Genomic DNA, 23,190 nt, shown 5'->3' on the forward strand with positions numbered 1-23,190 from the left:
CGCCCACCGCGTGCGAGCTTTCGGACGGGTCTGGCTGGTCGGTCTCGATTCTCGATGAGGCTCACGGGCGCTCCCGCTCGTGACAGCGACTCGCGCTCTCCTCACCTGCTCCAGCTCGCACGCCCCTGGGGCTTCGCGCTCCAGAGGCCCGCTCGCCGTGCACTGCAAATATCTCATTCCATGGGCGTGCGGGCGCCCAGCTCAGGAGTTCACGCTTTTTTTTAATTGCGCTGATTACGTAGCAGCACCTCTTTGTTCGTGTACGCGTGGCGTAGCGGAGCCATTCTCGAAGACTCGCGTGCGCTACCGCGGGAACTCCTTGCGTGTGACTCGTGTGTATGCGCATAACGCCGACTGCAGTTCCGTGCTTGCGCGGCGCGTCCTTCCTGCTCGTTCTCAGGTCATTACTACACAAAGTATTATTGGTTTCCACGAGGCTTGCGTTGAAAATCTACTTTAACTAAAGGGAGATAATCAATTTTGAAAGGTAAGAGTGTTTTACGTATGCATTTAGACAAAGAAATCGCGATGCGCGGTCTTCCTTCTGGAGTATAATTTAAAAGCTGCCAGATGCCTGCGCGCTCACGTCTGCATCAGCGGACAAGTTGAGAAGCGAGGAGTGTTCATGGCTGCTCGGGCATATGGCAGGCGGGAACTGGCTGCTTCGGGCTTTGGCCGCATTACTTCCACTTACCATTAACAGGATCGTATCTACAAACGTCTTTGTGTGTGGAAAAATGACCCGCTTCGCAGGGTGATCGCTTTGACAAGCTGTATGTCTCAACGATCTGGGCGAATTTAGTTCATAAAATGTCGTGCGGGTTCCAGTTGGCTTTCAGGCGCAGGCTCAAGATGGATGAACGCGGAAACTGCCCTCCCTTCAGTCTGAACACTTTAATCAGGTAAACCATTTCCAGTGTAATAATGCTCGGGTAAACTGGATAATTAGGGTAGAAATATCCAACAGTGATCTTGTAATGCAAAATGGCATTTTCATATATTCGCCTCGAGGAAGCTGCGTCGCGATTTTCATATCTTGCCTCCGTTCTCTTAATAAAGCATCTGGCGATATAGGCTCTGACGCGACGGAAAGTAATCTTTAAAAAAATGTTTATTTTGCAAAGTCAAGATATGGTAACATTACACAATTGACGACGACAGCGTAAACGCCTAAACGTAACCTTCTACAGTTAAGTGGCTAGTCTTCGATTGCAGGCAAAAAAAAAAATCGAGCATGCGCAACAAAAAAAGTGCACGGTACGTGGACTTCTGCAAGAAAATGTGAATGATTCGGAAGTCAAGATGGCGTCTGCGCGTGGCTCGTGCGTCACGGGCACTGCTACCGTAGCGCGTAAACTTAGTCAGTGGCGCGAATGTAATATTGCGCGGGAGGTATGGGGGGGTGTATAGCTTTAAGTTTCATCGTAACGCATACTAACCACCGAAACCCTTAAAATATGACGGACATCCTTTAAGCTATCGATCAAAATGCATTTTGCAAGGAAGCACCTGTACCGATGAGTGGTCGCAGAACAGCTGCTTTTTACTGGAAATTCCGTCTTTATCTCGAATAATATTTATATACAAAAAACTTAACACAAGTCACCAGTGGTCCGTCCTTCGTAACTACAAGCGGTGTGTAAATGGGAGAATACCTGGAACTGCCCACTTGATTTGTTTAAAGCTATTTTTGATGGTGCAAGTAGATTATTGACTGATTACTTAGGTCAACATTGCGTTATTCTTGAGTTTATGAGTTAGTGTTATTAATTCAAGTCTGCTTCTTGCGCAGACTATAGTAAATCGCTGCCCGAGTTAATTTTTTACTACGCAGAGAATGTTTTATTGGGAGTGAAATCTCAGTTTATTTTACCAGTCATGAAAAGTCTAATAAAGAGCTTTAGTTATTAAGGTAGCATTTATTTTTGTAGTAATCATTGAAGTGAAGAGAATAATGCTAATGCAAATTGTGCAAGTAAATATTGCTTATTTGGAACCGTAACTGTAGGATTGTCATCCTATTGTGTCTTGCAGAGTACTCCTCAGTTGGATCTTTGGTGTGTAATGTTTAAAAGATAATCTTTTTACCGAATTAATAAAAAAAATGTGCAAATAATATAACTTATTTTTTTCGAGTATGAGTAATTTGATTTTTTTTATAATACAGCGGGTTGGAAAATGGATGGATGGATGGACAATATAAATAAATGACACACTCAAGCATGTGTTTGTTTGTGTGTGTGTGTATGTGTATATATACTGTATACACACTACCTTACAAAATTTTTAGAACACTTCAGTATTTATGAAAATGCACACAATTTAATGTCTTAATGCTTTATGAAATCAAGGCATAGAACAAATAAACAATGGCTAATAAAAAAAATCAAGGAATAATTAAGTGTACAAAATTTTGTTGAAATTTTTGCTTCATCAAAGTAGCCACCTTCAGCCAAACAGACACATGGCATTTTTTATGATTAAATTAAATATCGATCAGAAAGAACTTCCTCCATGTCACACACTGAGGAGCTAACTTGATGGTGCATCAACACCCTGCGTGATGTACTGAAGATTTCGAATTTTGATTCATTGGTCCGTTAGACTTTCTTCCAGTCTGCATTTCACGGCCCAGGCGAGTCTCACTTTTTTTTTTTTTTTTTTTTTGGTCCTTTAAGGAATGGCTTTCTTACTGCCACTCACCATGTCAAAGCAGCAGCACATGGTAGAAACAGAGACTTGCTTTTTTTTTTTTTTTTCTCAACCACTGTTAAGCTGTGCTCGAAGCTGTTGTGCTGTGAGGCACTTTTCATGCAAGCTGGTGACATTCAGAAAGTTGTCTTCTGATTGGGTTGTGACTTTGGGTCTGCCACATCTCTTCCTATCAGAGTTTTGTACAGTTTCCAATTGCCTTTGGATTGAGTAGGGCACCACTGTACTCACTGATATTTTGATTTTTTTATTGTAGTTTCTTTAAATGAAAGGCCTACACTTTCTAAGGATAATGATGCCCTGTCTCATTTAATTTATTAATTACCATTTTTTTGCCGTTATTACTGGAATTTACAACTGTCTACAGTAATAGATAGTCCAAGTAGTACTTCAGAAGGTGTAATAACACAGTCTGTTCTAGTTCTGCTTTTAAGACAGAGAAGGGTTTTAAGTAATCAACAGAATTTGGGACACCATTGCAAACTGTTTGCTTCAAATTGCAAGGCTTTATTTACTTTAATTATTGCAGAACATCTGTAGGTTGTAACCGGTTAATTGCTCCCGAAACAAAGGCCCATTTGTAATATTCTGAAATTTCCTTTTTTTCAGTTTTTGCTAGCCTAAACTTTAAATTTAAACCTCTGGTGGTTTACTGCTTACTTTTTCACCATTTTATGTCATTCATTGCATTTCAAATGATTAAATATGTGGAGAAACTGATGTTTTCAATAAAACTGTTGTAAATATAATACAGCTACACCAATCAGCCACAACATTAAAGCCACCTGCCTAATGTTGTGTATGTCTCCCATGTGCTGACAAAACAGCTCTGACCCATCAAGCTATGGACCCCATGAGACCTCTGAAGGTGTACTGTGGTATCTGGCACAGCACATCCCAAGTCCTTTAAGTTGCAAGGTGGGGCCTGTATGGACTTATTTTCCCAGCACATCCAACAGGGGTTTGAATGGAATGAGAGTATGAATCCAAGTCAACATTTTGAACTCTTTGTCATATTCCTCAAGCCATTCCAGAACAGTTTTTTATAGTGTGGCAGGGCACATTATCCTGCTGAAAGAAACCACTGTCTTCAGGGAATAATATTGCCATTATGGGGTGGACAGTGTCTACAGCATTTTTTTAGGCAGGTAGTAGGCATCACAGTAACATTGACTTAAATCCCAGGACCCATGGTTTCTGAAAAGAGCATTTCCCAGGGCTTCACACTGCTTCTGCCAATTTGCCTTCTTCCCATAGTGCATCCTGCTTCTGTCTTTTCCTCAGGTAAACAACAAAAACTCCCATACTTCGACATGATCTCCAAGAAAACATGATTCATCAGAGCAGACCACATTTTTCTATTGCTCTATGGTCCATTTCTGACACCCACGTTCCCATTGTAGGTGCTTTCAGTGGATAGGGGTCAGCATGGACATTCTTACAAGTCTGCAGGTAGACAGCAAGGTGTGATGCACTGCTTGCTCTGAAGCCTTTCTTTCATGGCCAACATTAGTTTTTTTCAGCAGTTTGTGCTGCAGTAGCACTTCTTTAGGATTGTGCCAGATTTGTTAGCCTTTTCCTCCTACGTGCATCAGTGAGCCTTTGGCACCAATGACCCTGTCGCCAGTTCACAGCTTGTCCTTCCTTGGACATCTTTTGGTAGGCATTAGTCATTGCATATTGAGAACGACCCATAAGACCTGCCATTTTGGTGATGCTCTGATACAATTTGGCAGAATCTCTCTGATCCTTGTGCTTGCCTCTTTTTCCTGCTTCCAACATCTCATCATCAAGTAAATGACTGTTCACTCAGTGCCCAATATATCCCACCCCTTAACATGTGCCATTGTAACAAGACAGTTGTTGTTATTCACCTCCTCCTGTCAGTGGTGTTAATGTTGTGGCTGATTAGGGCTGCAACTAATGATTATTTTGGTAGTCGACTTCGATTATTTCATGCCTGACTATTTTGATGCCTGCGACCTGTGGTTGCACATCCTGTTCTGGGCTCCAGTGCGTGTCTTACCTCATGTGCTCACGTCTGTCCACCTGTGAATGTCACCCTGATGTCTCTGCATTAATACGACTAAAATTAATAATAATCAAATTAAAATAACCAGTGAAACATATGAATTTGAAAATAATCAGATATTTTATATTACTGTGACCATCACAATAAAACAGAAATACATTAAACAATACAAACTAAAGTACACACAGTCTTTAAACAAAAAAAGTGCATTTAACTTAACCAAAAATGGCCACTGGTGTGTCTTAAAATCCAAAAGTTTAAATAAAGCTTCAATTCAAATAAAATAAAACAATAATGTACAGTTTATAAAAGATTCAGTTCGTATATTCCTGATTGCAGTGCGGGACCGTGAGCATTTCGACATGCTCTGGTGTGAGGCTGGCTCTCTTCTTCGAGACCATGTTCCCAGCTGCTGAGAAGAGCTGCTCAGAGGGAGTAGAGGTAGCAGGAATACACAAGAATGATTTGGCACACAGAGAAAGATGTTTTAATCATAACACTCTGAAGGAAAAGTGTTGTAGTTTATCACATCATGTACTATATTATGCCAAAATAAAAAAGTAAAGGGACTAAAATATGTAACAAGCTAATTACTGATATACTCCAAAACGCAAGTTATCAGTTACAATTTGCCAGCACACCGGAGCCAAGTATATTCGTGAAAAGTACATTCGTTGAACGCCGCAACTGGCTGGAGTTGGTTTCCAGTGCAATTTGGGAGCACACCGAAGCCAAGTATATGCGGCGACGTAAATTCATTGAACTCCACAACCGGCTAAAGTCGTGTCTCAGTGCAATTTGCCAGCATGCAGGGGGCGAGTATATTCGGTGACGTACATTCATTGAATGCCGAACCCGGCTATAGTCCCTTCACAAAGCAATTTGCCAGCACGCCGGTGCTGATCAGTAAGTGCCGTATATTCGTTGAGCAGCCAGCTCATGACCACTGGCGCCTTGCAGCATCACTGTCCCCGAGATTCAGTCACTGTACTAGACTGGCCTGCAAGTGTCAGCGCTTACCTGTGTGTGCCTGCGTGCAGCCAGTTCAAGCGCAGTTGGCTTGGTGATTTAGGCTTCAGTTGTACCTTGAACATATAATAATAGATTATTGCAGTAGTTTTTTTTTATAGTTTTTACAGTTCATTTGCAGTGTGTAAAATGATCAGTGTTGCAGTAATTGTGATGCTCTTTGCATGAAAAAAAAACACGTGTTCCAGTAAAATTTCTCATTTTCTTTGTGAATTGTGACGTTTACTTAAAAAGTGCAGCTAAAAAGTATTTGGCGTCCAGGGGTGCATTAACCCCCAAGTATGTGTCGGTTTAAGGGTTAACTATCATTGTCAAAACCTTGATGTACACATTATAGTACAAATATCAACGTTAACACGTGACACTAAATTTACTTGCTAAGACTTACCTCTCAAGAGACGGCAGCATCACAGCTCCAAGATGCTTGCGTTTCTAATGCTCATGCATCGTGGTGGTGCTGGTGGTGAAAAGAAAGCTCCACTTTGCATAATCTGCATTCAGCTTTTTTTTCTTTTTCAGTGAAGTGCTCCCACACTTTCAAAAGTTTCTGTCTCAATTTTTTTTCCATCTCCTTCCCCCTCCTCTGTCCGACTTGCCATTGCAACCACATTTATTTTCCTCTACATTCTTCTTCTCCTCAGACGTTCTTCTTCGTTGGTATACTGTGTGCAGTCTTGACAAACAATAACAAACAATACTGCCCCAGACGTTCATATAGTGCATTGCAGTTACAAAAACCAATGTGGTTCTTTGTGACTGGAGACTCTCTTGAAGGTTCTGTTTATGACACGTCGACAATAAAAAAATCTGTGTCGATGATTTTTTTTTGTAGTCAGCGTCATCGATTACGTCGACTAACCGTTGCAGCCCTATGGCTGATTGGTGTGTAATGCAGTGTTCACTTTCCCAGAGTTTAGTTTAACTTCGCTATGTCCTTATCATGTTTAATGCTGATTCATTCCTATGGCTGTTGGTTTTCATTTTACCTAATTTATGCAATATTGTTTATTAATATACTTCGGCACTTTTGTTTAATTAGTTGCTTCACCTATGTTCTTTAACTTTGTCCCACAGAAAAAAATGTTGTTTGTTTCTTTAAAGATAGGCAGAAGCTGGCTTTACACATTTTTTGTTTCTACAGCATTTCTAATACATGAAACACACATTTTTAAGTACAGATAATCGTAAATCGTTAAAACAAAGTGTACGGGAAATTAAACTATCTCATGTTAGTTTTTATGTTAGTTTTTATGAGGATTTGATGGCATTTTTCATCATTGAATAGTCCGTTTTGTTTGATATTTCTTCTCTTAAAGCCAGTGAAGTATTGCATGACTTCTAGTTGAAGAGATGGCAGGCTTGACCACTACAGTTGCTAATCTCGTTGCAGGAACATGACATATTACAGGACTACAAATCACTGGGCATGTCAGAATAAATGACTCAGTGCCAGCTTTCCAGCACAGTTTCACATTTCTAAAGTATCTTGAGCTCACCTCCTTTTCTGACTACCTGATGAAGTTGGTTCCTGTGCAGAGGGTTTAGAGTACAGTGAGATCATCCACAACGCTAGCCCTGTGGTACGTGGTTGAGAACTTGAAAACACATGCATTAGTTGTTTCTTGTTGCTTCATTATATGCATTGCACTTCCAGGTGAGTGTCATGCACACAGAGCCTGCCCTTCTATTCAAGACAAAATCAGAACAGTTTGATTTTGTCAGGGTGAGTCACAGACTAGTTGGAGTCAGCTTCTGGTTATGTCAGACTAGATACAGTCATATGAAAAAAATTTTGAACCCTTCTCATCCTGCATACTAATTTACTCTACTTTCAACAAAAAAGATAACGGTGGTATGTCTGTCATTTCCTAGGAACATCTGAGTACTGGGGTGTTTTCCGAACAAAGATTTTTAGTGAAGCAGTATTTAGTTATATGAAATTAAATCAAATGTGAAAAATTGGCTGTTAAAAAATGTGGGTCCCCTTGTAATTTTGCTGATTTGAATGCATGTAACTGCTCAATACTGATTACTTGCAACACCAAATTGGTTGGATTTGCTTGTTAAGCCTTGAACTTCATAGACAGGTGTGTCCAATCATGAGAAAAGGTATTTAAGGTGGTCAATTGCAAGTTGTGCTTCCCTTTGACTCTCCTCTGAAGAGTGACAGCATGGGATCCTCAAAGCAACTCTCAAAAGATCTGAAAACAAAGATTGTTCAGTATCATGGTTTAGGGGAAGGCCACAAAAAGCTATTTGAGAGGTTTAAACTGTCAGTTTCAACTGTAAGGAATGTAATCAGGAAATGGAAGGTCACAGGCACAGTTGCTGTTAAACCCAGCAGGTCTGGCAGGCCAAGAAAAATACAGGAGCGGCATATGCGCAGGATTGTGAGAATGGTTACAGACAACCCACAGATCACCTCCAAAGACCTGCAAGAACATCTTGCTGCAGATGGTGTATCTGTACATTGTTCTACAATTCAGCGCAATTTGCACAAAGATCATCTGTATGGCAGGGTGATGAGAAAGAAGCCCTTTCTGCACTCACGCCACAAACAGAGTCGCTTGTTGTATGCAAATGCTCATTTAGACAAGCGAGATTCATTTTGGAACAAAGTGCTTTGGACTGATGAGACAAAAATTGAGTTAGTTGGTCATAACAAAAAGCGCTTTGCATGGCGGAAGAAGAACACCGCATTCCAAGAAAACCACCTGCTACCAACTGTCAAATTTGGTGGACGATGCATCATGCTGTGGGGCTCTGTGGCTAGTTCAGGGACTGGGGCCCTTGTTAAAGTTAAGGGTTGGATGAATTCAACCCATTATCAACAAATTCTTCAGGATAATGTTCAAGCATCAGTCACAAAGTTGAAGTTACGCAAGGGTTGGATATTCCAACAAGACAATACCCAAAACACAGTTCGAAATCTACAAAGGTATTCATGCAGAGGGAGAAGTACAATGTTCTGGAATGGCCGTCACAGTCCCCTGACATGAATATCATCAAAAATCTATGAGATGATTTGAAGCAGGCTGTCATTGCTCATCAGCCATCAAATTTAACTGAACTGGAGAGATTTTGTATGGAAGAATGGTCAAAAATACCTCCATCCAGAATCCAGACACTCATCAAAGGCTATAGGAGGCATCTAGAGGCTGTTATATTTGCAGAAGGAGGCTCAACTAAGTATTGATGTAATATTTCTGTTGGGGTGCCCAAATCTATGCACCTGTCTAATTTTGTTATGATGCATATTTTCTGTTAATCCAATAAATTTAATGTCACTGCTGAAATACTACTGTTTCCATAAGGCATGTCATATATTAAAAGGAAGTTGCTACTTTGAAAGCTCAGCCAATGATAAATAAAAATCCAAAGAATTAAGAGGGGCACCCAAACTTTTTCATATGACTGTAATTAGCAGTCATAGGTCAATGCCATGGCTGCCTTTGACTTGTTATGAATGTGTAAATGCAGTCTATAGCTGGAAATCACTAGAAAAATAGCGTAATGTGACATGGCATTTTTGTGTTTATCCTCTTATTTAATACAAGACCATTAATATTGACTGCACCAATTTTGTTATATTTTAGTGACTTGACACATTCTCTCTCTCTACTTTTTTTCAATGAATAAATGAATGATGCTGCCCTCAAAGAAGTATTAATTTTACATTTATTCATGAAAAAATGTGCAAAACTCTGAAGCAGAAAGTTAGAAACCCATGTTGTCTTTTAAGCTTTAAAGTTTACATATATATTTTGTAATTGTCCACGTTGTTGGAAGTTTACTCTTCAGTTCTGTTAAGACTAGTGAAGATTCAAATTATCTGTAAATTGGTTAATATCTGCAGCAAATTATAAAGTACCTTAACAAATCAGGCACATAGTGTTTTTAGATGCATTCTTACCAGTTCACTTCTGCTATTTGAGGTGAGTTAACCATAAAAGAGAAAAAGAAAAATGTAAGAGGAAAGGGATTAAGTGAGCATTCCTATGTGAACTTTAAGTGAACATATATGTACTCTGTATTTACATTACACTAAAAACAGCCTCACAGCTGTAGTATCTGCACATTTTAAGGATTCTATTTCTCTGACACTGCAATTTATTGTGGTCCGAAGAGCTAACAGTTTTACTTTGAGGCTTAAACAGATATTGTAACTCTATCAGGTGGTACTTTCGAATATGATCAAGAAATATAAATTGAAATTAATCATTGACTCTCTATAACCAACAGATAACTATAAGTTATCATTGCAACTTTCAAGTCAGTTAACTATTTATTTGATCATAAAGTATTGTTATACTGTGTGTGCATTTTCTTGTTTTCAAAACGATTTGCTTTTGTACATTTTGTGCTTTATGAGGGACTATCCACACCCCAATCGACAAACCTGCAAAAGCATGCGAGACAAATGATGTAGCTTGTGGCTTGCTCTTTCTCTTTCAGACAAATAGTGTGGACAAAAGTACAGGAATTTAATCTGTTGAGCACTAAACAACAACATCACATTTTAGTAGCTTTAAGTTTTGATTCTTGTGATGACATGTATGATGCTTTTAAAGAGATTATGGGTACCTTTCCTCCTGAGCTAGATGATTCCAAATAATAAGTGGGTGATAAATGTTGATCTGGTATAACGGAAAAAAATGTTCTTGAGGTATGAATTTCTAAAATGTTTTACTGGTATGCTAAGTCTTAGTATAAGCAGAATAGATGCCTTTGGGGAAAATTAAGTGTGCTAAACATAGTTTGGCATGGAATCCTTTCAAGCAAAAGGCAGTGATGTTCAATGCAAACCTTACAATACTACACTTAAAATACAAAAGCAGCACATCTGCAATGAACTACCACATACAAAACTAATGTGCCACTTGAATGGTAAAACTGTAGCTACATACTGTACTATACCAACAATTTTTAAAACCTGTAATACCTAGTAGTGTGAGGGAGTCGCATATAGAATTTGTGCAGAGATAGAACTAAAAATGTTACCTGTCAGGTTTAACATGGATTGTAACTGTGGATAGAGGCATCCTGAGTATATTATGCAGAACATCAATGTATTCAAGTGGCTATTCTTGGCCACGGTCTGATAGTTTAAAGGCTATAAGCCCATTTGACTCAGTGTACATTAAGTAAGCACTTAATGGGTTTCAGTCTTGTAAAGAGTCAATTTGTGATTTGTTTTCACTTTAAGTTAAATTCTTAAATGTATAATGCTGCAGCTTTCTTGGTTATGGCCACTTAGTACATTTACAATTACTCCAATAACTCAGTTATCCATAGAAACCTGATTTCTAAAATGCCATGTAAACCCATATTCCAGTTATCAAAATAAGAATATTGGCCTCTAAGAAATCCAGTTCAAAGATGTAGATTTCTCTGCGAGTAACCAGATTATGTGGCCTTTTAAAACCTTAACTGGGTTAATGTTAAGGATTTTATAGTCTGTGCATGCAAATGCTTCGTACATGCTTTCAGCAACCAATGATCAAAGCATCCACAAAATCAATTTCCTTAAAGCAAATGTTCAGGCAATCATATTATTCCTTCTCCTGGCTGAAATAATCTGTCTCGGTAGTTCAGACATAGCTACATGTATGTTGATCAACTGAATGTACAGTGCTAAACTCAGCAACACAATCTTGAGACCAATAGAATAACATGTAAAAGTAGTGTACTTTATATAGTCCAATTACTTTTTAAATTGAGTAACCTAACTCAATACTTATTTATTGAAGTAAAAATACCCCCATTATTATTCCAGCAGTACTGGGTGTAAGGCAAGAAGCACATATACTGGGTCCTTTGTAAGGCTTAGTCACACAGCTAAGCAGAAAAGAGCATGCTGTGTGCTTTCCAGTAACAGAAACCTATAAATAAAGCATCAGTTCGGGTAAACATATTTTTAAAGCATAAGAAAATCATCACAGGTGTCATGCTTATTTTCAGATTCACAGTGGACAATGACAACGTTTAACTCTTTTTTTGTGTAATTTAATGGCATTGGAGCGTTTTGACAAACGAGAAATACAGACGATTTCTTGCCGATGTAAATGTGTATTTTTTAAGCAACCAAGTTTCTGTTTTAACTGGGTTATTCACCTTCATCTGATTATGTGTGTGCATGCAAATTTACTCTGTGTTGCATATTGGCATGTGGAGAGAGATTTTAAACTTTAGTTTTTAGTTTTCATACTCTAAAAACGTAAATATGTTTACATAAAAAAAATTAGGTTCAACACACAGACATGGGGAAACCAAACTGGTACGCAAGGATCCTATGTATATTACCAATCTCTCTTCCATATCTCACACTAATGTTACTTACAGTAACAATTTGGATCAGGACACAACCCTGTTTTCTGCCCTCTGTCTTTCTGTGAAAAACAGTTGTCTTTGTAGTGTTTAAAATGTTTGTCCAATGGTCACAGCTTTGGTTTTGTACATGCACTTTTCAGCTATCCCTTTAATGCTACAGCATCTTTTATTTTTGTGTTCCGATGCTCGCACTTTAACTCTTTTAGGGCTAATTTTTTTTTTGTTTCTTTTCTCCCAGGGATGAATATTTTTCCGAAAACTTAACTTTTTTTAAAAAAAGAACACAAAGCAATTGAAATTAACAAAAAATATTTACTTTTGACAAATGTTACTGTCTTGCATGTTGTATGAGCCTGCATACTCTATGATTTCACATACATATCACATACATTTTACACAGCAAAGTCCTGCAAAGTCTGATCTCGCTCAAAGCAGCCAATTTCAGTCATTGCCACATTGCACTGCTTACAATATGTGTTGCTTTGGTGCCTACTTTTCAATTGTCTGTTGCTGCACTTTCTCACATATATTGTTAGTGTGTACTGTAGAGAGCAAGGTTATTATAGTTAACGAAAACTAAAATCAAAACTGAAACTATTATTAAAAAAACATTTTCGTAAACTGAAATAAAATAATTAACAAAACCGTAATGAAAAACTAAAACTAAATGAAACTATTAAAGTAGCTGGAAAGACTAACTGAAATAAGATAATAATTTACTAAAATATTTTTAGTTTTCGTTTTTGAATGAATATTCTTGCCATTAGTCTTTAACCCTTGTAAGTTTTAACTCTTAAACAGAAAGTCATCCACCACGAGCCGCCCGCATATATTCATCCAGTGAACAGCGGCTGGTGACTGAGGGCGGCTGTTCACACAGCATTTGCGGTGACAGAGCAAGCTGAGTGCGGGTGCGTAAAGCGTACGAAATAGCGATTTGCATGCCGCCTTTCTTTGCGCTTGTTCTATATCAAGATGTAATTCAAACGGCTGAAATCAGAATGTGCTTGTCAACAAAACATTTACCATATGGACAGAAAAATCACGAGTGAGTAACGTTTCAGTTTATTTCTCAGGTGTCTGCTTTTTGTTGACAGCAATTCACCTGCCACTTCGCACTGGAGAAATCGTTTTTACTTTCTCATATATGAAGTATAGAGAAAGTATAGTAATCATGAAAAAATTCGACCAAGATATTTTGATGAATCTTGACATTATAGACTAACCAGTGTCCAACAATATTGCTCTTTGGAACTGTGTGTGCGTGTGTGTGCGTGTGCGTGCGTGTGCGTGCGTGTGTGTGTGTGTGTGGGCCTGTGTGTGTGCGTGTGTGTAAAAACACGATAACTCAAAAACGCAACTAGATAGATGGATGAAATTCAGCATGTGGTTGTTACGCCACAATTATACTTCTGTATTAACTTTTGGGCCAAATCCATCACCCAGAAGTGGTACTTTACCTGAACACATACTCAATTTTTTTTTATTTATACAGTTGCAGAGTCCAATTTATTCAAATTCACTTTTATAATAAGTGTTCAATATATTATTAAATTGATTTCTTGTTGATGGTTCCTTAATGTACAGAATATAAAAAATATAATCATTGTCTTGCGGTTTACTCCTCAAATGTCCATCCCCATATCTGAGTATACAAGAAAATCGAGGGGAGAGCACTCCCGGTTTTTGAAAATAAAATGGCACTGATTGAGAGACTGACTAGGTCATCATACAAGATCAGCATGTTGTTGCTGACCAGTCACTTTTGCTTTAAAAACATCGTTTAACAACGAAGCGATACAAACAAAGGTAGACAGTCTGACAAGTGATGAAAAACTAAACATACTAATGGGTTTTTGTATTTATTCCATATTTATTAATTTTTATCTTTTTCAGTTCATATTCACAACTCAAAATACCTGATATTGTGAAAGTAATCCATTAGCAGAATTATATTTTAAAATATTTGTCTCCCTTTTTTCAATGTTTTTCTCTCTTTATCAAAATAGATAGTTGAAATATCATATTCTTTTTGTTCTTAACATCAGCCTTATCAAACATATGCATACCAGGGATTTTTCCTGCCTTGCATCCAAACCTGCTGAGGTAGACTCCAGATTTCCTGCAATTCTACTCTGGATAAACAGGTTTAGATAATGTATATATTGTTCTTAATTTCAGACTCTCTGAGATCTCTGTTGTTTTATGCCTGTCCGTACTCCTATTACCTGCTCTTGCTCTTCTCATTATGGGCTTACTGTCCTTTATGGTGGTCTATTCAAGTCTCACTGCCCCTAACCTTGACACTACATTCTTGTTATTCTTTGTTTCCCTTAATACAGCTAGGTGGGGTCTGCACACTCATTCAAGTCTAAGAGCCTTGTTCTTCCTAAGCCCCTGTGATTTTCATGAGAAAATATTTTTAAAATGATAAAATTGTGTAAAATTGTTCATATTCAGTGTCTAGTTTTGATTATGCTTGTTTTTATCAGACAAAAACAAAACCAGATAGTAAACCAGGCAGTGTAGTATGCTTCCACTAACATTAAACTCATATCCAAATCTGTTAAGTGTACAGTTCTGTCTGATTGTGACACAAAACTAACTCCATAGACGCTCCATGCCATAATTACTAAAACTAAAACTGAAACTAATATATATAAAAATAAAATAGAAATGTCTTTGTGAAATAAAAACTAAACTAAAACTAAAAATACGCAATGAAGGAAAACTAAAACTAAACTGAATTTCCAAGTAAGGTCAGAAAAAATATAGAAATAAAAACTAATATAAAAAGGCAAAACTATAATAACCTTGGTAGAGAGACAAGTCACCCGTTTGCCATCGTGCCATGCCACTTCCACCAAGTTTTCTGCCCGCATGAAAACCGGATTGTCCCCTCTTTTCATCTTCAGCCTGTCTGGCTTCAACTGTGAAGCCATGTGTATCCTGTTCACCCTCACTGTGCCACAAGCTCCAATTCCTCTGCTCTGTAGCTCCATGAACAATTCTGGGCATGTATAAAAATTGTCCAAATGTACACAACATGACCCAAATGTTCATAGCCCTGAAGCAGCTCCAGCACAACCTGACTTGTCAAGGGACAGTTCTCTCTTTGAAAGAAATACTTTCCTGTATATGTAATTACTTTCAGGTAGAAACCAGTGTTTGCTTCTGCCAGTACAAAATCCTTTATGCCATACTTTGTGGGCTTGTCTGGCATATATTTGCAGAAAAAAAGGTGTCCCTTTTATTTTATCATAGATTCACGCACAGACAAATCACAGCCAGGCTGATAAAATTGTTTCTATGTTGGTTCCACAATGTCAAGCAGGGGCTGAACTTTATGCATGGCGTTATAGCCTGGCTCACCCCATGGGATTTGCTTCTGTTTATTACAGAAGTGAATAAAACTTTGCAGCATCACGTACCTATCATCACGCTGCATAACCAAAGCCACCAGGGGACAAAGCACGTTTGGACCAATGCTCCCTGAAGTTATATCACCAGTTCTGTCCCATCTCTATTTGTAATGCCACAGCGCGCTTCATCTCGTCTTTTGTTGTGGGTTTCCACTTTGAAAAACGAGAATGCGATGCAAGCGCAGCCCGCGATTCAAAAAATTTCTCTGCCTACCTGTTTGTCTCGTCTGACAGTAGCTGAAAAGCAGCATCAGGAGAGAGCAGCCTGAAGTAGTTCAGCAGCTGGTGATCTGTCGTGTCCAACAGCAAGCCATGCCGTCCTGTGAAGTCCAGTAGCCAGTTTGGCTCCTACGGATCAATGTGTGTGTATTCCTTCCACGCGAACCTTGCCGTAGATGCATCGGCTGTGCGAATGCACTCATCTGGCAGCGGATCAGCTGGCGCGGCATCGGCTGGTGTCCGATAAGATGATGCCGTCTTCTCACTCATTCGATCTCCTGTCTCACTGTCAATAAAATCCGATTCTGAAAAATCAGAGTCCGACTCCACAATAATGCGCAAAACATTGTCTGCTGAGTGTTTTCTTTTCTGCACTCGCTTCGCTCCCTTGTGACATGTTGATGCCATCTTGCCATTGTTTACATTTCGCAACTCACGCACACGCAAGGATTAGTAGCCGAGTCAACGAGTCTAGCATTCTTCCAAGCACAGAGGGAATACCTGCGACGTGACAGTGAGTTTTGTCGCCATTAGCAGCTGATTGTTGCCCTCTATCCCTGGATGTCGACTTTTATCGACATTCGCCCTCAACCCCTCCTGTCGACAAAAGTCGACATCCGCCCTAAAAGGATTAAAGCAGAGTACTCTGGGCTGTTATAGAATAAAACCAATATTGAGTTTGAGTACTTAGGGGGCACTAGTATTGAGATAATGTGAATTGAACTTTATTGTCAGATAACATAGATGCTAGGAACTTAATGTTGTAGCCATAGCTATAGTAAAATGCTTTTGACCGTACCGTATACAATTTGTGACATAATTACATTTACAGTAGTAACAGTTAATGCATAAGGTATAAGTAGGCTACTTCAAGAGTATAAATGCTGCAGAATGCAGTGTAAAGCCATGTTTATTGCATATTCTACTGATCTTGGCAAAATAAAAAAAAAATAAACAGGATCATGATAATATTTGGCAAACCAGAGATACTGAAAAATTGTTATATTTCCATTATTTGAAAAGTTTTTGTTACAACAGAACTCACTGTCACTGGTCTGTTTTCGGCTTGGGCACTAGTTTCCTTTTGTAGACTATGAAACAATATCAACTGCACCAATGTGTAAAAGTACATCATTTTAACAGAAACATCTAAAAAAATCAAAATAAACCTATAAAAGGGCTATAGCAGACTTTATTGACAATTGATCTGCTACAGTACACATCAGAAAGGTAAATTGACCAAGCTTTCTCCCCTGCATTCACTTCAGTTAAACGGCCACATTGACACTCCGCTGTTGTGTATGAACTTCTGCCAGCCACCTGCTATGCTTATTGTTGCCACTGTGCAGCTGCAACATTTGTTGTTGCATACTGAAAGGTGTGTCCAGTCATGAATAACAGACATGCAGTTATTTGTCATGCAATACGTGCCATTTCCAGTGTTCACAAAAAGTAGGTTTATCTTGTTATTTGGTGCTCATAATAATAAAACTGCTTTTTCACCATGAAGAAGGAAAATTCAAATGGTCCGTGTCAACACTAAATGAATTGACAAAAAAAAGTTCACTTTTATTGGTTGATAAGCCTTTTAATTAGAACTAAACATAAAAAGATTTGACCTTTTTTAGTTACACTTTTGCTGAACATTAAGTTTACACTGTATTTCTTTCATTATTGATTACTCAAGTTTACCTTTTTTTCTTTTAACAGGTGTCTGTCTCTTCATAATGTCAGAAACTGTAAAGTATGTTGATGATGAACACAAAACAGTTTTTCTGAAGATACTGAATGAGCAGAGGCTAGAAGGAGAATACTGTGATATTGCAGTAGTTGTGGAAGATGTCAAGTTTCGGGCACACAGATGTGTGTTAGCAGCCTGCAGCAATTACTTCAAAAAGCTATTTAAAAAACACGACGTGGACAATTCATCTGTCATAGAAATTGATTTCCTGCGCTCAGATATATTTGAGGAAGTGTTAAACTACATGTACACAGCCAAAATTTCTGTGAAGAAGGAGGACGTCAATCTAATGATGTCATCAGGACAGATACTAGGCATTAGGTTTTTGGATAAACTTTGCACACAGAAACGGGATTCTTCTTCTCCCGAAGAAAAGGGTGACCACAGAAAGTCCAAGTTTACTTATGATGTGGATAAAATGGCCCTTCCAGGAGCAGATGCACATGAAAACCAAGATGATGATGTAGAGGTACTTGGAGACCAGGATGACAGTCCATCTGATGATGCTGCTGAAGAAGCGCCACCAAATCCTGAAGGTGAAAAATCCCCACAAACTACCCTCAGGGTCCAGGAGGCCATTCTTAAAGAGCTCAGCAGTGAAGAAGTTCACAAAGTTAGTTGTTATGGCCAAGATGTAGAAGGTATGGAAACAGAGCCTAAGGATATGGGCTCTCAAACCCCTCAAACTCTGACCTTTGCTGACAGCATAAGTGATGTCAAAGATGAGCAGCCACCAGGATGGACAACTGCTGCAAGTGACATGAAGTTTGAGTATTTACTGTATGGCCACAGGGAGCAGCTTTCTTGTCAAATTTGTGGAAAGACTTTCATTGATGAGAGCCGGTTGAGGAAGCATGAAAAACTGCATTCTGCTGATCGCCCTTTTATCTGTGAGATGTGTAACAAAGCTTTCACTACACATGCACATTTAAAGGAACATCTTAAAATTCATGCGGGCTATAAACCATATAGATGTGACGTTTGTGGGAAGTCCTTCATTCGTGCACCAGATCTCAAGAAACACGAGAGAGTCCACAGTAATGAACGGCCTTTCGGGTGTCAAATGTGTGACAAAGCATTTAAGCACAAGTCCCACTTGAAAGACCATGAGCGTCGGCACAGAGGAGAAAAGCCCTTCGTTTGCAGCTCTTGTACCAAGGCCTTTGCAAAAGCTTCTGATCTGAAAAGGCATGAGAACAACATGCATAACGAACGCAAGCAGGTTCCAACCAGTGGCATTCAAAGTGAAACAGATCAGCTGCAAGCTGCAGCAATGGCAGCTGAAGCAGAGCAACAGCTAGAAACTATTGCTTGCACATGAAAAGACCCAGTTTAGCGTGGAGCCTCAGGTCGCAGGAAAAGATGCTGCAGTGATACTGTTTTTGTTCGGAACTGTTTTATTGTGTGTACAGGTTTTATGAAAATTTTAGTGTAATCTTAAAAGAAAAAGCCTCCAATGTGAGAGTGGTTTTGTATAAATGTTAAAATGAACTGATAATTATACATTAAGCATTTTCACTTCATTTGCTTGACAGGTATAAAATATTTGTGTGTTTAGTATTTTAGCTGTGAAATTTGATTAAAACTGAAAAGGCATCTGTTTTAATCCTAAAATCTGTAAAGTTTTCTTAAGGAGTTACTTCATTTCTCCTAAATCAGGGGTCTGCAACCTTCACTATGAAAAGAGCCATTTTGCCCCCCCTTCCTCCAAAGAAAAATAGTCTGGAGCCGCAAAACATAACACAGCTTATAAACTTTTAAAAGTTTTAATCTTCTTTTAGATTTTACATGTTACAACCACGGAATACAACAAACAGAAGTGCAGTGTGCATGTGTAGGCCTACTTTGAAATAAATTAAACTGAACTATGCAGGCCTATTTGGGTCCTTCCTATACCTGTGTAAAATTAAAATAAAAACTAGCCCACTTTAATATAAATAAAACATTTAGCTGTAGCTTAGCAGCTTTAAAAAAGTAAACATTAAATTCCATTTCAGTGTGCTGAATCAACTGAAGCACCTGAACAAACAAAAAAACCTACATCAGCTCCGGGTCCGAAATGAATGTGTTTTTTTTATGAAAAATAATATTAAATGCTATTGTTCTCACCTGTTTAATGTGACTTCTGTTCATGAAGTTCGCTGCTGATCATCTCTGTGTCGGGGCTGTACGATGTGACTTTGATCTTCACACAGGACTGCAGGCTCTCATGTGTGAGGCGGGAGCGATATTTGGACTTTATGAAGTTCATGCTTGAGAAAACTTGCTCACTTAAGTATGTTGAGCCAAAGACGGACAGGACTCCAAATGCATATTTTTTCATGTTCATATACGTTTCGGGAATGGCACTCCATGTGTCGAAAACAAATTTGTCGGGTTTGGGGAGGTTTTCAATATCACTCCATTTGTGCTCTTTAGCGAGAGTAGCCTTCTGACAGGCGACTTCTTCAAGATCCGCTGTCAGGCATTTGAACTTGGACACCCATTAATCTTTATCTGCCATGTCGTCCAGTTCAATTTCTAGATCGGGCTTACTTACTCACTCCTGTGAATGCGGATGTGTTCAGCAGGGATGGGTCGATGTCCAGGGGTGTGACAGGGAAGGAGAGAGTGTGTGTTTTTCCTTTCTGAACTCACTGAATCTTTCTCTAAATGCAGCTTGCATTTTCTGAACAATTTCCCGTTTGTTTTTAAAGTCGGAGAATAGATGCTCTGATATTTTTATGAACGATTCTTTCATGTATTCTCCGTCTGTGAACAGCTTACCCCTCCTTACGATCTCTTGAGCTGCCACAAAACTAGCAGCTGTAGTTGACTGTGTAGAAGTGATCCACTTTTTGAAAGTATGTTTGCTCTGTTCAGCTTTCCGTTGCAGTTCCGAAATTGCTCTCTTTCGCTTATCTTCACTTGGGTATTTTGAATGCTGAGTGCTTGTTTCGAAAATGTCTTTCAACGTTACATTTTTTGTTGTTCGATAATTTATCGCCACATATTAAGCACACCGGTAAGCCAGCGTCGTTGGCGGTGAAGGCAAATGCTTCTGTCCACGCAGAATTAAACTCTCTAAATTAGATGTTAAAATGTATAACAGTAGTAGTCGTAAATAAACATATATATAAATACAACTTAAATTAAGAAATTGCCATTATTCATTTTCATGTTTTTTTTTTTGTCAAGGCCAAAGGGAGCCACTACAAGGAGGCTGAAGAGCCGCATGTGGCTCCAGAGCCGCGGGTTGCCGACCCCTGTCCTAAATGTACACTATACCAAAGCTGTATAACAGTAATGAATTTCTCTTTTTGGGATCACTGCAATGCCTTTCTTCAGGATGTAACATATGAAGTGTCTCCCACAGTCCTGGTTTTGTCATTAAGCAAAACAGTTTAAGCCAGTAATAATCACTGTTTATATACATATATATATAAAAGAAAAAAATATTTTTAGTTTTGTTGCAGAATGTTTACAATGGGAATTTCTAATTAGCTTAACTTGTGGTAAATACTGAGTTTTGCTAAGGTGGTTTGTAGCTATTAACAAGCTTATGGGGGGATGTGTGATTAATTTAGTTTTTTAAATTTGTCATTGCAAGCTCACTACAAGCGTCATTACTGTTCTCACATTTGGTAACCCTGACATGCAGGTATTGTTTAGTGTAACACCTAGCAATCCAGCAACATCCTGATATGGTTTTTTAAATAAACTAATAATTAGACAACATTGAGTAAATCATTGGACTGTCATCAGTGCTGTCTTGCCTTTGTCTTAAAGGTCTTAGCAAATAAATGACCATATACATGATCTAAAAGTGATTGTGTTTTAACATATATGAATTTAAATTAAGGAAGATTTTTCCCCAAATTATATTGAACCTGTTCAATAATACAATTTACTTTTAGGTACAGTTTTTAACATGCTAACTGTGGTGGTGATGATATGTATTGTAGCACATTGTGTAGCCAGTAAACTTGGTGGTTCAGCACTGTTTCAAAGTATTAATGCTGTTATGTGATCAGTGCTTCGTAGACTCTACCCCTTCAGAGGCCCTGCTGTTGAATGCACTTTCACTAACTGTGGGCCTCGGCATCATTGTGAGAAATTTGTAATTTTTTTTTTTTTTATTTATTAAAAGTTAATAACTCACCATCTTTATACAAGGAAATTATATTTTATTACGGTTGATGTTGCTTGCCGAGTGCGAGCAGTTCTTACAATAAAGTCATTGTTTCTTAAAGTGAGTGTCCACAACTTTCTTAATTTTTTTTTCGCACAAGTCAGAGCAATTAATTTGAACTATAGTTTGTTTTATGAGCTGCACTATTAATATTTACTTTGTACAGGGAACAAAAAATTAAATCTCAGAGCAAGCATAAGTAATGTAATACTGTAGAGCTGTGATTGGAATATTCATTACAAGTGCTGTTACCCATCTTCATTTGTTGTCAGTCTCTGTTCAAGGTCAGACAATGACAGTATAATTTGATCAAGGGAAGATGGAGTTGTAAATGTCAATGGATTATAATATGCCTTCTTGTAAGTTGTTGAGGTCCAGAACAATGTTATGCTGTTAATGTTGTTAATTTTTTAGAAGCCCACAGGATGTCAGACTGTCAGTCATTTTTTAATCATCTGGCTATTTATTAGTGCAGTTAGCTAGGTTTGTTTCAGTTTTTCTTTGCCTCAGTCTTGTGTTGGTGTGGGCTTTTTTATGTTTTTCAGTGCACACCAGTTTTTAACTATTATTTTTCAAAGCACAATACTTTTAATGTATGTTGATCTTGGAATATAAGGTAATGTATTTTCATTTGAATGCTAAAATGCATTAAACTGTAAAAATATGACCACTAAACATATGTGGCTACCTTTGTAAAGTGTTAGACTTCAGGCTTAAGGTTAATTTATTGTTCATGTAAATATCATTTTACTACATGTAAGATTTTAATTAGACTTCAGGCTTAAAGTTAATTTATTGTTCATGTAAATATCATTTTACTACATGTAAGATTTTAAGGCATTTTTAGTCCCATTCTCTTAATGTTAAGCATATACATGGCGGACCACTGCATTATTTGCAACATTTTGCATGGCAGTTATATAATGTGTAAAATGCTATGTGGATAGGGGCAAGGATGAGCTTAGCAAATAGGACCAGTCTTGAGGAGGTGGCTTTTGGATCTGGAGATCGGCTTTTCAAGTTCAGTCCTCGGGTACCCATGTTGCTGCAGGTAATTTGTTCACAAATTAGTGAGTCTCTGTTGTGTCTGATTGATGTATTTGTTTACCATGTTTTTTATTCTGCATATAGAAGGATGGTCTAGTACAGCGGTTCTCAAACTGTGGGGAAGTAACAAAAAAGGGGGTGCTAATGTTGCCATATGTGGCGTAATTTCGCTATTCGTAGGGAAATTTTAAACTGGTAGCGGTGTATCGGCAGCAAAAAATCTAGGAATAAGTTTTATTAGGGTTTCAAAAACCGTTAGGGGGGCGAGATTTAAAACTTATGAAAACTCGGGTCGCAAATACTTTAAAGGTTGAGAAACACTGGTCTAGTATGACATTTACATTTCAAAAGAAATTCTGCAATTTTTTCCATAGTTCTAACATATTAGTACTGTATCGGTGTCCAGATATTTACTGGAGAGCAGTAGACTCAAGTGCAGATGACCCTGAGGGCTAAAAGGGAGCAGCTACTTAAGTGTTATGTTCAT

The 23,190-nt window shown here is 38.3% G+C and overlaps 1 protein-coding gene across 2 annotated transcripts; it reads left to right on the plus strand.

Annotated features, from left to right (window-relative positions):
* Positions 1–328: 328 nt before the first annotated feature.
* Positions 329–21,716, plus strand: zbtb14 (zinc finger and BTB domain containing 14). 2 transcript variants are annotated; one of them, XM_051929155.1, is made up of 2 exons: positions 329–487; positions 17,455–21,716. In XM_051929155.1, exon 2 carries the CDS (start codon positions 17,472–17,474, stop codon positions 18,804–18,806), a length of 1,335 nt encoding a protein of 444 aa, XP_051785115.1. In that variant the 5' UTR covers positions 329–487; positions 17,455–17,471; the 3' UTR covers positions 18,807–21,716. The 2 variants fall into 2 exon arrangements, with proteins under 2 accessions (XP_051785115.1, XP_028659584.2); XM_028803751.2 differs by lacking the exon at positions 329–487 and adding an exon at positions 563–902.
* The last annotated feature ends 1,474 nt before the right edge of the window (positions 21,717–23,190 follow it).

The sequence above is a fragment of the Erpetoichthys calabaricus genome, chromosome 6, assembly GCF_900747795.2.
Source record: "Erpetoichthys calabaricus chromosome 6, fErpCal1.3, whole genome shotgun sequence".
Classification (NCBI taxonomy): Eukaryota; Metazoa; Chordata; class Cladistia; order Polypteriformes; family Polypteridae; genus Erpetoichthys; species Erpetoichthys calabaricus.

Coding starts and splice junctions, on each gene's coding strand:
- zbtb14 (XM_051929155.1), top strand. CDS start 17,472: ATGTCAGAAACTGTAAAGTATGTTGATGATGAACACAAAACAGTTTTT.